This window comes from Emydura macquarii, unplaced genomic scaffold, assembly GCF_026122565.2.
Source record: "Emydura macquarii macquarii isolate MOO-44397 ecotype Brisbane River unplaced genomic scaffold, CSIRO-AGI_Emac_v2 contig_3345, whole genome shotgun sequence".
Taxonomy (NCBI): domain Eukaryota; kingdom Metazoa; phylum Chordata; order Testudines; family Chelidae; genus Emydura; species Emydura macquarii.
The window spans coordinates 5749861-5763824 of record NW_027133482.1 but is presented as its reverse complement, the minus strand read 5'-3'; the positions used below and the strand labels follow the sequence as shown (position 1 = coordinate 5763824).

General features: G+C 50.7%; 1 protein-coding gene across 3 annotated transcripts in view; it reads left to right on the top strand.

Moving 5' to 3' along the window:
• Nucleotides 1-13964, top strand: part of DYSF (dysferlin) — a 273511-nt gene that overhangs the window by 63618 nt on the left and 195929 nt on the right. For all 3 annotated transcript variants that reach the window (XM_067533631.1, XM_067533629.1, XM_067533632.1), the window contains exons 5-11: nucleotides 4048-4162; nucleotides 6056-6243; nucleotides 6636-6764; nucleotides 8718-8780; nucleotides 10872-10922; nucleotides 11035-11065; nucleotides 12491-12606. In XM_067533631.1, the coding sequence (XP_067389732.1) occupies nucleotides 4048-4162; nucleotides 6056-6243; nucleotides 6636-6764; nucleotides 8718-8780; nucleotides 10872-10922; nucleotides 11035-11065; nucleotides 12491-12606 (693 nt within the window). The remainder of the gene's footprint in view (nucleotides 1-4047; nucleotides 4163-6055; nucleotides 6244-6635; nucleotides 6765-8717; nucleotides 8781-10871; nucleotides 10923-11034; nucleotides 11066-12490; nucleotides 12607-13964) is intronic.

Sequence of the window (13964 nt, the reverse complement as noted above, 5' to 3'; positions counted from 1 at the left end):
TCAGTCTTGTTTTAGTTCTGAAAAACAGAATAAATCCGCCCCCAACTTGCCCTACTGGCTCTCCAAGTGCAGAGTCAATGTTCTGTCAGGTTGCAAGTCAATCTGAGCACTGGATCGAGTTGTGGAAGTGTGTCCTTAGATTGTCAGCTCTTTGGGGCAGGGACCATCTTTTTGGTCTGTGTTTGTACAGCACCTCGCATTGTGGAGTCCTGGTCCATGTCTAGGGCTTCTGGGGCTATGGTAATAATATACGTAAATGTCTGTAAAGTGATTGACTTCCTCTCACATGACATTTTGATTACAAAATGATCATGATATAAAATGAACATGGCACATGTTCAATGGATGAAAAGAGGGCTAACTATAAGTGGGGACTGTATCAGATGGAAGCGACAGAGGAGGAGAAAGACCGGGGTGTATTGCTTGATCACAGGATGACCATGAGCTGTCAAGGTGATGCAACTGTGAAAAAAGCCAGTGCAGTCCTAGGATGCATCAGGGGAAGTATTTCCAGTAGAGAGAGAGAAATGTTAGTACCGTTATACAAGGCATGGGTGAGCCCTCATCTGGAGTACTGGGTGCAATTCTGGTCTCCCATGTGTAGGAAAGATGAATTCAAACTGGAACAGGTGCAGAGAAGGGCTACTAGGATGATCCGCAGAATGGAAAACCTGCCTTATGAGAGGAGACTCAGAGAGCTTGGCTTGTTTAGCCTCACCAAAAGAAGGCTGAGGGGGGATATGATTGCTCTCTATGAATACATCAGAGGGATAAATACCAGGGAGGGAGAGCAGTTATTTAAGTTCAGCGCCAATGTGGACACAAGAACAAATGGACATAAACTGGCCATTGACAAGTTTAGGCTCAAAATTAGATGAAGGTTTCTAACCATCAGAGGAGTGAAGCTCTAGAAAAGCCTTCCAAGGGGAGCTGGGGGCAAAACCCAACTGGCTTCAAGAGTGAGCTCGATACGTTTTTAGAGGGGATGGTGCGATGAGACAGCCTGCAACGGCATGTAGCCGATCTGCGACTGCTAGCAGCAAATATCTCCAACGGCCGGTGCTGGGACACTAGACGGGAGGGCTCTGAGTTACTGCGAGAATTCTTTCCCAGGTGTCTGGCTGGTGGGTCTTGCCAGAATGCCCAGGGGTTAGCTGATTGCCATATTTGGGGTCAGGAAGGAATTTTCCCCCGGGTCAGATTGGCCTAGATCTTGGGCAGTTTTCGCCTTCCTCTGCAGCCTGGGGCACCGGTCACTTGCAGGTTTCAACTCGTGTCAATGGTGGAGTCTCTGTAACTTGATGTCTTTAAATCATGGTCTGAGGACGTCAGTGACGCAGCCAGAGGTTATGGGTCTGTTACAGGAGCGGGTGGGTGAGGTTCCGGGGCCTGCGACGTGCAGGAGGTCAGACGAGATGAACATAATGGTCCCTTCTGGCCTTAAAGTCTATGAGCCTAACGGTTAGGTCTGAAAACATAACTGGGGAAATCATCCTTGAGAGGGGGTGTTTCTGGAGGAGTCCAGCAGGGATTGGTTCTCAGCCTGTGCCATTTAACATTGATACCAATGACCTGGAAGAAAAGACAGAATCATCACTGGTAAAGTTTGCAGATGACACAAACATTGGGGGAGTGGTAAATCGTGAAGAGGGCAGGTCCCGGGTACAGAGTGATCTGGGTTGCTTGATACACTGGGTACAAGCAACCAACACATGCTTTAGTGTAGCTAAATGTCAGTATAGACGTCTTGGAACAAAGCACGTGGGCCTCACGTACAGGATGGGGGAGACTATCCTGGGAAGCAGGGACTCTGAGAAAAACGCGTGTGTGGATAATCAGCAGATCATGAGCTCCCAGTGCGATGCTGTGGCCAAAAGGGCTAATGCAATCTTTGGATGCATAAACGGGAATATCCAGTAGCAGCAGAGAGATTATTTTACCTCTGCATTTATCATGGGTGTGACTGGTCTGGAATCCCATGTCCAGGTCTGGGGCCCACCATTCAAGAAGGTTGTTGATAAATTGGAGAGATTTCAGAGAAGAGCCAGGAGAATGATTAAAGGATCAGAAAACCTGCCTTAGAGTGATAGACTCAAAGAGCTCCATTTAGTTAGTCTGAGAAAGAGAAGGTGCAGGGGTGACTTGATCGCAGTCGATAAATACCTCCATGGGGAGCAAATATTTCACAATGGGCTCTTCAGAAAGGTAGAATGTGATCCAGTGCTGGCATAGGTGTGCGCAGCACGTTTCATCAGAGTGTGCACCCAGGGAATTTTTATCAGGGGTGTCAAACTCAATTCCACCGGCGGGCCACATTTGAATTACCCGCCGGCGGAATTCACGCCACGTCCTAGTCTCCGCTGAGAAATGTCGCGAGGAACGGTATTTCGGGGCAGATCCCATCCGCCGCAAAATCTCGCAGCTCCTTCTTTTTCAGCGGCAGCTCGCTGTGTCTTGCCATCCACCGAGAAATCGCACGCTCTCCACTCTTTCAGCAGCAGCTCTACCCTCCAGCATCAGCTTGGTTCACGGGCCGGATACAAAAGGTTCGCGGGCTGAATGTTTGAAAGCCCTGAATTAGGGTGTGTGTGCCCGGGCACAGCTGGCACACCCCGTGCACACGCCTATGAATGCTGGAAGCTGAAACTCGACAGATTGAGACAGGAAATAAGGCGTACATTTTTAGCAATGAGAGTAATTAACGACTGGAACAGAGTAGTGGTGGACTCTCCATCACCGACAGTTTTTCAATCAAGGTTGGATGTTTTTCTGCTCTGTGAATTCTTTGGGGGCTGTCCTGTGGTCTGTGTGATGCAGGAGGCTGGACTGGGTGATGACCATGGTCCCTTCTGGCTATGGAATTGAGGAAATAATAATAACAGTAATGGCCCCTTTTTGACAGTGCACGTGACGTTCGGTCAGATCCAGCGATAGCGCCTTTGCCTGTCTCATCGAAGGAGGCCTGAGCACTTTAAGAAGACTTCTCAAAAATCCTCGTGAGTTGGCAGCCTTATCCGTTTTACAGATGAAGAAAAGATGGTGCCGAGAGGCGAAGCCACCCACCGTCCCACAACTCATCAGCGGCAGCACTGGGAACAGAATCCACATCTCTGGTCGCTCGACACCATGCACCACTAGATCATGACCCCCCGCTCCTCGTCCGCCTGTGTCCCACCGGCCCTTCTGCCTTTTCCACTCCAGAGGAAGTGTCTCAATCCTTTGGCTCGTCCATTGGTCATTTTTAGAGACATTAAACGGCCTGGCACTGCCCTCTAGTGTCTGATCGTTTCATCACAAGCACCTCTTCAGATTGTCTAAAAAGCAGCCATTGTTTCTCGACTGGCGGGACGAAGCGGGGTGGGGTGGGGACATATCCATTTAGCCTGGACTGAACTGGGAATTTTCTGTGCAGTTGAAGTGGTCATTTTGTAGGAGCACAGAAGGCAGAAACCCTTCCATGTACAGAGCTGTCGCTTTCACCTGCCACACCATTGTAGGTTTAGCAAACCAGGCCAGTGGGAACATTTTAAGCCTTTCACTTCTGAGTCCTCACCCTGGATAGTGGGCTGGCTTGAGATGCCAGAGATGTGGGTTCTGTTCATGGCCTAGTGGGTGATGTTGGGCAAGTCAATTCCTTGCTCTGTCCCTCAGTTTCCCCTCTGTAAAATGGGGTTGAGTATACTGACCTCTTTTGTAAAGTGCTTTGAGAGCTACTGGTGCAGAGTTCTAGATAAAGGTATTATGACGTATTTGCAGGCTCAGCATCCTAGTGTGTTTATTTGCACAGCTGGTGAGTCCCAGCGGGATGTGCCTGGGCCACCGGGCAGTCTGGCAGGCGTGCTCTTGAGATGACGGACAGCGGGGTAGGTGCAATATCTGGTAAGACAGTAAAGAATCTAACTTTGGAATTTCTTTCAGGCTGGAAGGATCTGTAGAGAATATGAGGCGGGGACAATGCACTTGAAGCCACTGACACTTGTTCTGTAATGACGTACTCACTACTGTTTCCTATGAGCCTTTTTTTAATTATCCTTTTCTGTTCTCCAGGCCTTCCTCATCCTGCAAGTTTCCTACACTCCTCCACCAGGGGCTGCGCCTCTGTTCCCACCGCCTGCCCCTCCTGAACCAACCCCGTCCACGGCTGAGCTCGACACTTTCACCGGTAAAGAGACACTGTTGCACGTGCATTTGTTGGCTTTCTAGGCTGCGTCCCGCTAAGTCTGTTGTTTATGCTGTCTGGCCTGAGCAGCGAACCCCTTGTCCTGGACTTCAGTGCTAGCAGTACCCTGCAGTCTGCTGCGCGCTCAGTGCCAGGGAGATGAGCAACAGTGGGGAAGCTGGTGCGATGAATGATCCGTTGGATTTCCAGATGTTTTTAGCAGAGGGATGGGCCTAGACGTGAACCCCATTTGGACTCTGCAAAAGCTGTATAGAGTCATAGACATGCAGGGCTGGAAGGGACCTGAAGAAGTCATCCAGTCCAGCCCCTGCACTGAGGCAGGACCAAGTTAACCTAGACCTTCCCTGACGGGTCTGTCCAACCTGTTCTTAAAACCTCCAATGACGGGGATTCCACCACCTCTCTTGGACGCCTGTTGCAGAGCCGAACTCCCCTTAGCATTAGAAACCTTTTCCTGACATCTACCCTAAATCTCCCTTGCTGCAGATTAAGCCCATCGCTTCTTGTGCTACCTTCAGGGGACACGACAAAGAACTGATCATTGTTCTCTTCGTAACGGCCCTCGATGTAACTGAAAACAGTTCTCAGGTCCCCCCTCGGGTTTCTGTTCCCAGGACTACACCTGTCTGGCTTTTTTAAACTTTTCCCGATAGGTCCGGTTTTCTAAACCTTGGATCATTTTTGTTGCTCTTCTCTGGACTTGCTCCAGTTTATCCACATCTTTCCTAAAGCGTGGCCCCAGAACTGGACACAGTTCTCCAGCTGAGAGCTCCCCAGGGTCGAGCAGAGCGGGACAGTTATCGCCTGTGTTTTACATACGACATTCCTGTTAACACCCGCCAGGGTGATATTAGCTCTAGCGCACACCCGCTCAAAGCAGCACCAGACCCTGCCAGAACAACACATGCAAAACCTGCAGCCATATCTCCACTGCTCTCGTGATCAACACCCCCACAGCACCCCTTCCAAGACCCATAGGTCCTACACATGCCTGTCACAACACCTTGCCCAGTGCACTAAATGCCCCAACAATAACCGGGTTGGTGAAACCAGACAATCACTGCCCCCTCGAGTGAACTCATGCGGGAAAATGTTAAAAGATGAAATCACCGCATCACTTGTGGGCGAACACTTTTCACAAAGCCATCAGTCTATATCTGCCCTCTCAGTTCTCATCCTCCTGCACAACACTTTCAAAAGATGAGGCTAGCAGCTTAAATTCATAACTTTGCTAGGCACAAAAAATCCTGGACTGAACCGAGGCATTGAATTTATGGCTTACTGCAACAATCTGTACCCCACTAACAACCCCCGCCAGCTGTTTCCCCCGCCATCCTGTCTTCCCTGTGACTGGAGAGGTTTTAAAGGGCCACTTCACCTTGAATAGTCCCTTGAAATGAGTTAACTACAATCTGTTCCCCCTTGTATTTAGCTGTGACACTGCGTTAGGCCATGTCTACACTACAACGTGAAGTCGGCGGGAGGCAGGGACATAGGGACTGGTTTGTCAGAGCAGCCACCAGCAAGAAGCAGTGGCCACGCTCTGAGGTCACCAAACAATTGGCCGTGAGACCCCCTGCCCTAGGACGTGATGATGGCTGCTCGGCAAGCTGTGCTCATCTGGCTGAGCTGGGACTGATTCCAGGTCCTAGCCCAGCACTGGGGGGTCGTGTGCTGTGACCCCAGCCTGAGATCTGGACACTGGGGACGGCCCTGGCCAGATCTGGACTGTCTGAATCTTGGGCCTCTTCCTGTCCAAAGCTACCTTTGCAGAACTGCCCTGGCCTGGCTCTGTGGGTCCCGCTCTGATCTTTTTGCTCTGATCCCAATGCTCCATGTCCGCCCCGGCCAAACTGTCACCCCCTTGCCTTCCAGATACAGCCGGGGAGGAAGACACCGAAGACCAGATAGTGACAGGGGATGAGACCGAGCCTTCCACCGGGCCCTCTGGCTCTGAGCAGCCCACGCTCCCCAGGAAGCCTCCTTCACACCACGTCCAGGGGATTAAGAGGAGGAAAAGCTCCCCGAAAAAGCTGCTGTCCAACAAACCACAGGACTTCCAGGTGAGCAGCCGCAATCCATGTGTGACGTTCACCTCTCCCAGCTGCTCCTCTTTTAACATCCCACTGACTGCACCGTCTTAGGAGCGAAACCTTCTCTGGGGCGTTAAAGTGACCCAAGCAGCCGTGACCCCGGAGGGTGCTGTGAGCCGTCACTGAGTGCTGCAGCTCAGGGCCATGTCTCCTCGGCTAGGGACTGGTTTTGACAGAGTGCTTGGATAATGCATCCCTGGAGCTCCTGTGGACAGAACTCCCCGTAGGCCAGACTCCGGTCTACCACCATGGGGGCAGCCCCATTGATTCCAGTGGGCTGGGACGCTTCAGCTGGGAGCTGGGCATTGTGGGTGAGCATGCCCCAGTGTCTGATGGCCCCTTTCTTCTCCGCCTGCCTTTAGATGAGGGTGCGAGTCATAGAGGGCAGGCAGCTTCCCGGAGTCAACATCAAACCGGTGGTGAAAGTGACGGTCGCCGGACAGACGAAAAGAACGCGGATACGCAAAGGAAATAGCCCATTCTTTGACGAGGTGAGCAAGGCTGGGGTAGCGCCTGGGGTCGGGGTCACACCGTGCTAGGTGCTGTATACGTCAGGAAGAACAGACCATCCCCACCGCCGACCGCTCACCAGCGAGGATTTAGGAAGGTGCCCTAGGAAATGCCTTGGTGGTGGTTGGACAATCAGAACGGCTAATTGCAATGTCAACCACACAGCAGGTGGTTTTAGCAGCTAGTTCGTTATTTCGGGGCCTGTCCGAGGGTGGGTATCGATTATCCGAGAGCCCGGCAGCGTGCGGTACGAAGGCCGACGCTCTGCCCTGTGGAGTTTACAGTCTAACCTCATTCTAGACTCGCTTTGATTCTTTTGGGCCCAGAAAGGGATCGTGGTATAGAGCAGCTGAGAACAGTCCCAGAGCATCTTAGTCAGGTGCATGGAAACACACACGCACTCCTCAGGGCATGGCTAGTGCCAGAAAGAGCCAGGAAACGCATCTCCCCTCCTTATGACTGGGGCACCAGCTGAGCTGAGGGTCCCATGGTGCTAAGCATAGTGCGCGATGGTCCCTGCCTGTGATACCTCCGAGTCTGCATGAGCCGGTGTCAGCCCCTGAGCCAGAGCGGGATGAGTCCTCAGAGGTGATTTCCTGCATGTCTTGTGGTAGGGCTCCTGCCATTCAACCAGGGTTCAGCCCGTCTACCGGCGAGGTCCCACTCGCCGGATCCCAAGGCAGGTCTACGGGCTCCGAAGGGAAGCCGTCTCTCCAGTCTGCTCAACGTCACTAGCTGGCCAGGGGGATTTTCAGACTGTCCCTGTTCCTTCACTAGCCAGCCCCAGCAGCCGCCTGCATCTGCTCCTTCCTCCGCTGTTTGCCTGGTCACTCTGACACTTCCCCAAAGACCTTAAGGTCTAAATATAAAAGAAAGACAAAGGGGAAGCCGAGGCTCAGAGAAGTGACTTGCATAGCAGGGCGGTAGCAGAGCTGGAGGCAGCACCTGGGTCCCTCGAGTCCTGATCCAGTCCCCTACCCACTAGGCCACGCTGCCTCTTCACCCCTGCTGCGAAGTCACTTCTAAGGTAGGTCTGAGGATACAGCCGCTGCGTGCCTGGCTAGCATGGGTATAAATAGCAGGGTGGGTGGGGAGGCTCGGCTTAGGTGAGTCGAGAGCCCGACACACCTGAGTCCCCTGGGGATATACACCGCTCACGACACGCCCAAGCAGTGCCTCCCACATCTACGCTGCTCTTGTTCACAGTGCAGTGTTCCCACTGCTGGAGCCCTTTCCTGCTTCCACCCCCCTGCAAGGGCCTTTCACCCCTGTGGGTCGCTCCAAGCTGTCGCATGGATGCAGCCTGCCTTTCAGTGTGGCGTGTAGTTCCGTGCGCCCGGCAGGGTACCATCAGGGTGGCCGTGTCCATGGTGCTCATCTCCATCCGGGTGTGAGAACGCAGAGGCCCGTTTCCCCCCAGCTCTGCTGCCTCGTTTGATTCATCGTTCGTTTTGGGGGGTCTGAGGGACTCTCTCGCTTGATGCGACTGTGGCCGTCTGTCGCTGGTGAAGGGATGAGTCGTGAGGCTGAGTCCGGAGGTCAGCCTTCAATTCCTGGCTCTGCTACAGATTTCTGGGGCAGGTCCTCAGCTGGCGTCAGTGGTCTTAGGCCCATTGCCCTCTGCACCGCTGTGTGAGCTTGGGCAAGTCATGTCGCCTCTTTGTGCCTCAGTTTACCTGCCTACAACAGGGGTCTTGTACTTCCCTGCTCAGCTGGTTGATGTTTTCAAAGTGCTCTGAGATCCTCAGATGAGACATGGAGAAATATTGAATCCCAGCAACTGCTGTAAAGCATCTCCAGGATCTCACTGTGATGTAGTCAACTTATGTTGGCCAACCATTGCCAGGCCGCCGTTTTCTGCTGGCCCATTGGGTGACCTTCTGTGCATATTTCAGACGTCTTTCATGTCTTTGTCATATCTGTATTTGCACCAGATCTTCTTCTTCAATGTCTTTGAATCTCCGGCGGAGCTGTTTGACGAACCCATCTTCATCACGGTAAGTTCCAGAGGCAAAACTGCCAACCTCTTCTTCCATGCTCTGCGGTAGCCCTCTGCTTCCTTGGAATAGCGTGGGCCGGACACCCAGACTTCGACCGGGTAAGGACCTCGTTCTGAAGTGTCCCTAGCCTCTGTTTTGCCAGAAGCTGGGAATAGCTGATGGGATGGATCACTCCACGATTGCCCTGTTCTGTTCGTTCCCTCTGACGCACCTGGCATTGGCCACTGTCGGAAGACAGGGTACTGGCCTCGATGGACCATTGGTCTGACGCAGTGTGGCCGTTCTTATGACCACCAGTGGCCACTTGCTCCTAGTCTAAGAGTCATATCTAGCTGGCACAATGCTAAACCACTGGCAGCCACTCTGATCACTAATACGATTGGGCAGGCAGCAGGGGCAGGTGAGCTGCTCTGATCAGGACAGAGCATTGCACGCTGGGATCCGTTGTCCTTGTGTGCGGCACTCCTGTTTCGCCACATTCTGGTGTGAGCAGCTGTGACGCAAATCCACGAAAGCCAGAGTCGCCTCACAGGAAACAATCCACTTGTCCCAGCCCTGCAGTCACTTCGGCAATCGACTGTGGTAACCAGCTGTGGCTGGTCACGTGTGTACAGACACTATGGGCATGGCAGGGGTCAGACCTGGCTCTCGAGCTGGCTGGGATGGCTCATGAACATGAAGGCCGACCTCGGGGCAGGCTGCCACAAACCCGGGTGCAGACCCCGATCTGGATGTGTATTCTACAATTAGATTTCACCAACCCAGCAACAAGTATGAACCCCTCAAGCACCATAGCTGTCCACACCCAAGAGAACACGTGTAGCTAGTTCTGTTATAAACTAACTACAGATTTATTAACTAAAAAATGAAGTAAGAGTGATTCCCAAGGTTAAAGCAAGTGAACACACACACACAAGTGGGGTACAGCCTTAGCTTCTAAAAGAAGATGCTGCAGTAAGCAAGCTCTGTATGTTTTCTAGGGCTAACCCCCTGGGGATCTCTTGCTTATGCTTGGAAGTCTTTTCCACTCAGAGTTCAAGCAGCACAGGGATAAAGTTCCTTCTGGCCAGGCGTTTTCATTCCCTTCCCCCACAGTTCAAACCGATGGGACGAGGTTTGTGCGCGGCTCCCCTTCATGGGTGTAGGGGGCAAAGTCCTTTGTCCACGGATGTTCCATAATGGCTCGTCTGATGTCTGTGGATCTTCTTTGGTTGGGCAGGAGGCGACACCTCCTGTGATAAACTAGAACAGGGGTGGCCAAACTGGCTTGTGAGCCGCATGCGGCTCTTTTAAAGTTGAAGTGCGGCTTGTGGAGCCCCCTATACTCCCTCCCCATTCTTTGCCCACCAGACTGGGGTGGGGAGTTCGGAGCTTCTGCCCTGCGGCAGGGTGGTGGGGCTAGAGGATGCTGCTCAGCGGAGATGGGGAGTCTCGGGGGGAGGGGCGGGTAAGTAAGTTTGGCCACCCCTGAATTAGTATTTCACACCAGGTAATGCTGCTTCCCTGACTGGGGGGTTTTCCAGTGTCCTAGCAAACACGTTCATAATTACAGAGGAAACACTTAAATATTACCTTACAACATAGGATACAGGTGTTATATGCAGGCAGCAATGTACAAGGATTTCATAAAGACTAAACACCCTGTAAATCTGTAAATGGAATCCCTACCTTAACAATACTAACACACAGGTGAGTCAGGCTGGTTTCCAGCTATGCATTTGTCAGTTTTCAGTGGGGTCTAGGGACCTTGACATAAGCAGGGACCTGGTCTACCAACATCACAGCTGACATGAGACCCCCGGAACTCAGTGATGCTCTGTTTCCCTCATTTCAGTGGTTTTGCATCAAGCCCCTCCTGGTGAGGTTGCTTGTCAAAGAAAGGCAGGAATGAGCATGACATTTCCGCAAACTAGATTCCCCTGATTTTTTAAAAAAATTTGAAACAAGAAAAGAATTGTGCTGACACCTGCTGAGTTTCGACCTGCTATCCAATCCGCTGAGCTGAGCGCACTGAGAATGGTCATGATTTAACATGGACGGTGGTGATTTTTTTCTTGAATGCTGGATTTACATTTTTGTCTCTTGTAGGTTGTCGATTCCCGGTCTTTCCGGACAGACTCTGTGATTGGGGAATTCCGGGTAACGATTTGCTATTTCATCTCTCTCTCTAGATACTTTTAATCACTGTAGCCTCTTCTCTGTGCAGTCTGCAGCTCACCATTTGATTTTGTTTTTTCATTTTATTTTGTAGCTGGATGTCGGGACAGTTTATGCAGAACCAAGTGAGTTAAACCGTTTCAGAGCAGAGGTTTTCGGACCATTAGAGATTTGAAATTAGAAGTCAAATTTGTTCAATGTAGGGAAATTCCTGTGCAATAACTTTCTATGGGCCAAATGCAGAGGTCGACATGTGCCCACACGTGTATTTACACACACACATTTATATGTATGCACACAAACTCTCACACACATATATACACATCACAGGGTGACAATGTCCCTTTAAGAAGCAAGAGACCCATGTGACTTGTCCGCTGACCCCAGATGGGCTCAAAAGAGGGCACCTGGGCCCTAGACGTAGGAGACCCTGTGAATCAGAGCTGCCTGAGACAGTCAGGAAGAGGGGCAGGTGAGAGCTGCCAGAGACCAGGGACTCTGGAAGGTCACTGAAGGAAGCTGTCGGTGGTTCCTGGGGGAAGGCTGGAGAGCAAGGATATGTTTGCCGGCTGACCTCCCCAAGCTGGACAGCCAGGGCTGGAAAGGATTGAAGACAGGAGGGTCTGCAGAGGGTGCTGCCTGCTCACCGCTGAAGCTGAGGGTCGGAGAGAGCTGAAGGCAACGGAACAGTCTGGCTTACCCACTGACGTCTCCACGCTGCAGAGCTGGGCCCAGGGGAGCTGTGAGGGGGCCACAGGGAGTGAGAGATGTTCCCCTGGAGAGGATGGTCTCCTCGCAGAGAGGCTGTGGGGGTTCTGGCTGGGAAGAGCAGGCTTGTACTCCAGCCGGAAGGGCTGGGGTGGCTGTCCCTGCAGAGAGAGGAAGATGGACAGACAGAAAGCCTAGGTATAGCGAAAGACACTAGAATGTCTTACACTCCATCTTGCTTTATCTGTGTCGGAAATGCAATGAGAAGCCAGCCTTTCCCATGTCCGTTTAACCCTTCCTGTCCCTGTCCAGTTGAAACCAGGAAACCAGAAGCAAGCAAGCAAGCAAACAAACCCCTCCAACCCACCTTTGTCCAGACGCCAAAGTTCAGATGCGTTGGAGGAAGGTTCGAGTCCTGTTCTTAGTTTAGCTGAACTCAGTGTCAATGACTCCTGCAATTTTATCACAAGTCTCATGCGGTTCAGTGGTTTTCTTAAAGCCCCCAGCTCCTGGAGTCACGTGATTATGTGAGAATCTCGGCTTTCACTAGAAAAATACGTAAGTTTCTTGCATTCATGGTGGCAAAGAAAAGCTTGACGACACAAATCCCGAAGGATCAGAAACCAGAAGAAAAATAAAAAGAATCAAATGTTGTTTTGTTTTTAAAAATTTCATGATTTTTAGAGCCAATTTCATACTATTTTTAGATTCATGATTTTTAAATGCTTGGGGTTGAAGATACTGTGAAATGCTTTATCCCATCCCTTATTCTGATGCTACAAAATCTTTCCACACTAAAAGGCCGACGGTAATAAACCAGAAACCTGCTTTCTCCCTTTTAGAGCATGCCTTGCTCAGGAAGTGGCTGTTGCTTTCTGATGCCGAAGACTTTTCTGCTGGGGCCAAAGGTTACGTGAAAGTCAGCCTGTTTGTGTTGGGACCAGGTGACGAAGCTCCTGTAAGTACCATTGGGCTGTCACTAGAGAAAGAGGCCTAATCTAGGGGATGCCAACAATGATTTTGTCATAGAAACTCCAACAGATCGTTGGGCTGCTTAAATCAATCACCTGCTTTTTTTTGGAAAACTTCTTGGGTGACTCAAATGTAGATTGGGAGATTTCTGAGGCCTTAACTGAAGGTACGGGAGTGGGGTAGCAGTGGGGTGTCTCTCACAAAGAGCTTTTGTGGCTGAGCTAATTGGGGATTAATGATGCAAACAATCAAAGCTGGACACGTTCTAAACCGTGTGAATGAATATGTCACCCTTCCAATTAACAAAGTTTAACTTCCTTGGCTTTTCTGATGCCATAAATCTACTTGTTTAGCAATGGGGGGTAATTAACTATTGGAACAATTTACCAAGGGTCATGATGACTTTTCCATCACTGGCACTTTTAAAATCAAGACTGGGTGTTTCTCTAAAAGATGTTCTCTGGGAATTATTTTGTGCAAGTTCTCCAGCCTGTTATACGGGAATTCAGACTACATGATCGCAGTGGTTCCTCCTGTCATAGAATCTAAGAAGATTAGGGTTGGAAGGGACCTCAGGAAGTCATCTAGTCCAGTGGTTCTCAACCTTCCCAGACTGCTGTACCCCTTTCAGGAGTCTGCTTTGCCGTGTGTACCCCCAAGGTTCGCCTCACTTAAAAAGACTTGCTTACAAAATCAGCCATGAAAATACAAAAGTGTCACAGCTGCGTGTTACTGAGAAATTGCTTCCTTTCTCATTTTTACCATATGATTATAAAATAAATCAACTGGAATATAAATCTTGCACTTGCATTTCAGTGTATCGTATACAGAGCAGTATAAACAAGTCATTGTCGGGATGAAATTTTAGTTTGCACTGACTTTGCTAATGCTTTTTATGTAGCCTGTTGCAAATATCTAGATGAGTCGATGTACCCCCTGGAAGACCTCTGCATACCCCCAGGGGTACACGTACCCCTGGTTGAGAACCACGGATCTAGTCCCATGTTTCTCAACAACCGGTCCATGGACCGGTGCTGGTCCCTGAGATCTCCCTGACACAGCTTACACACAGCTTAGGAAGGCAGCAAGCCAGTCCCTGGTATCAAAAAGATTGAGAAACTCTGATCTAGTCCAACTCCCTGCTCAAAGCAGGACCAACCCCAACTAAATCATCCCTTGTCCTTGGAATCTATGAAGCTAGTTTTCCAGCTGTCCATAGAGTCTTCATGGGTAGAGATGACCAGAATCTCAAATCAGGGAAAAAATATTCAGGTCACCTTTAAAACATCAAAAAGGAAGAAAATCCCATTTTACCCCTTGCATGTCACCTACAGTGGTCCTGTC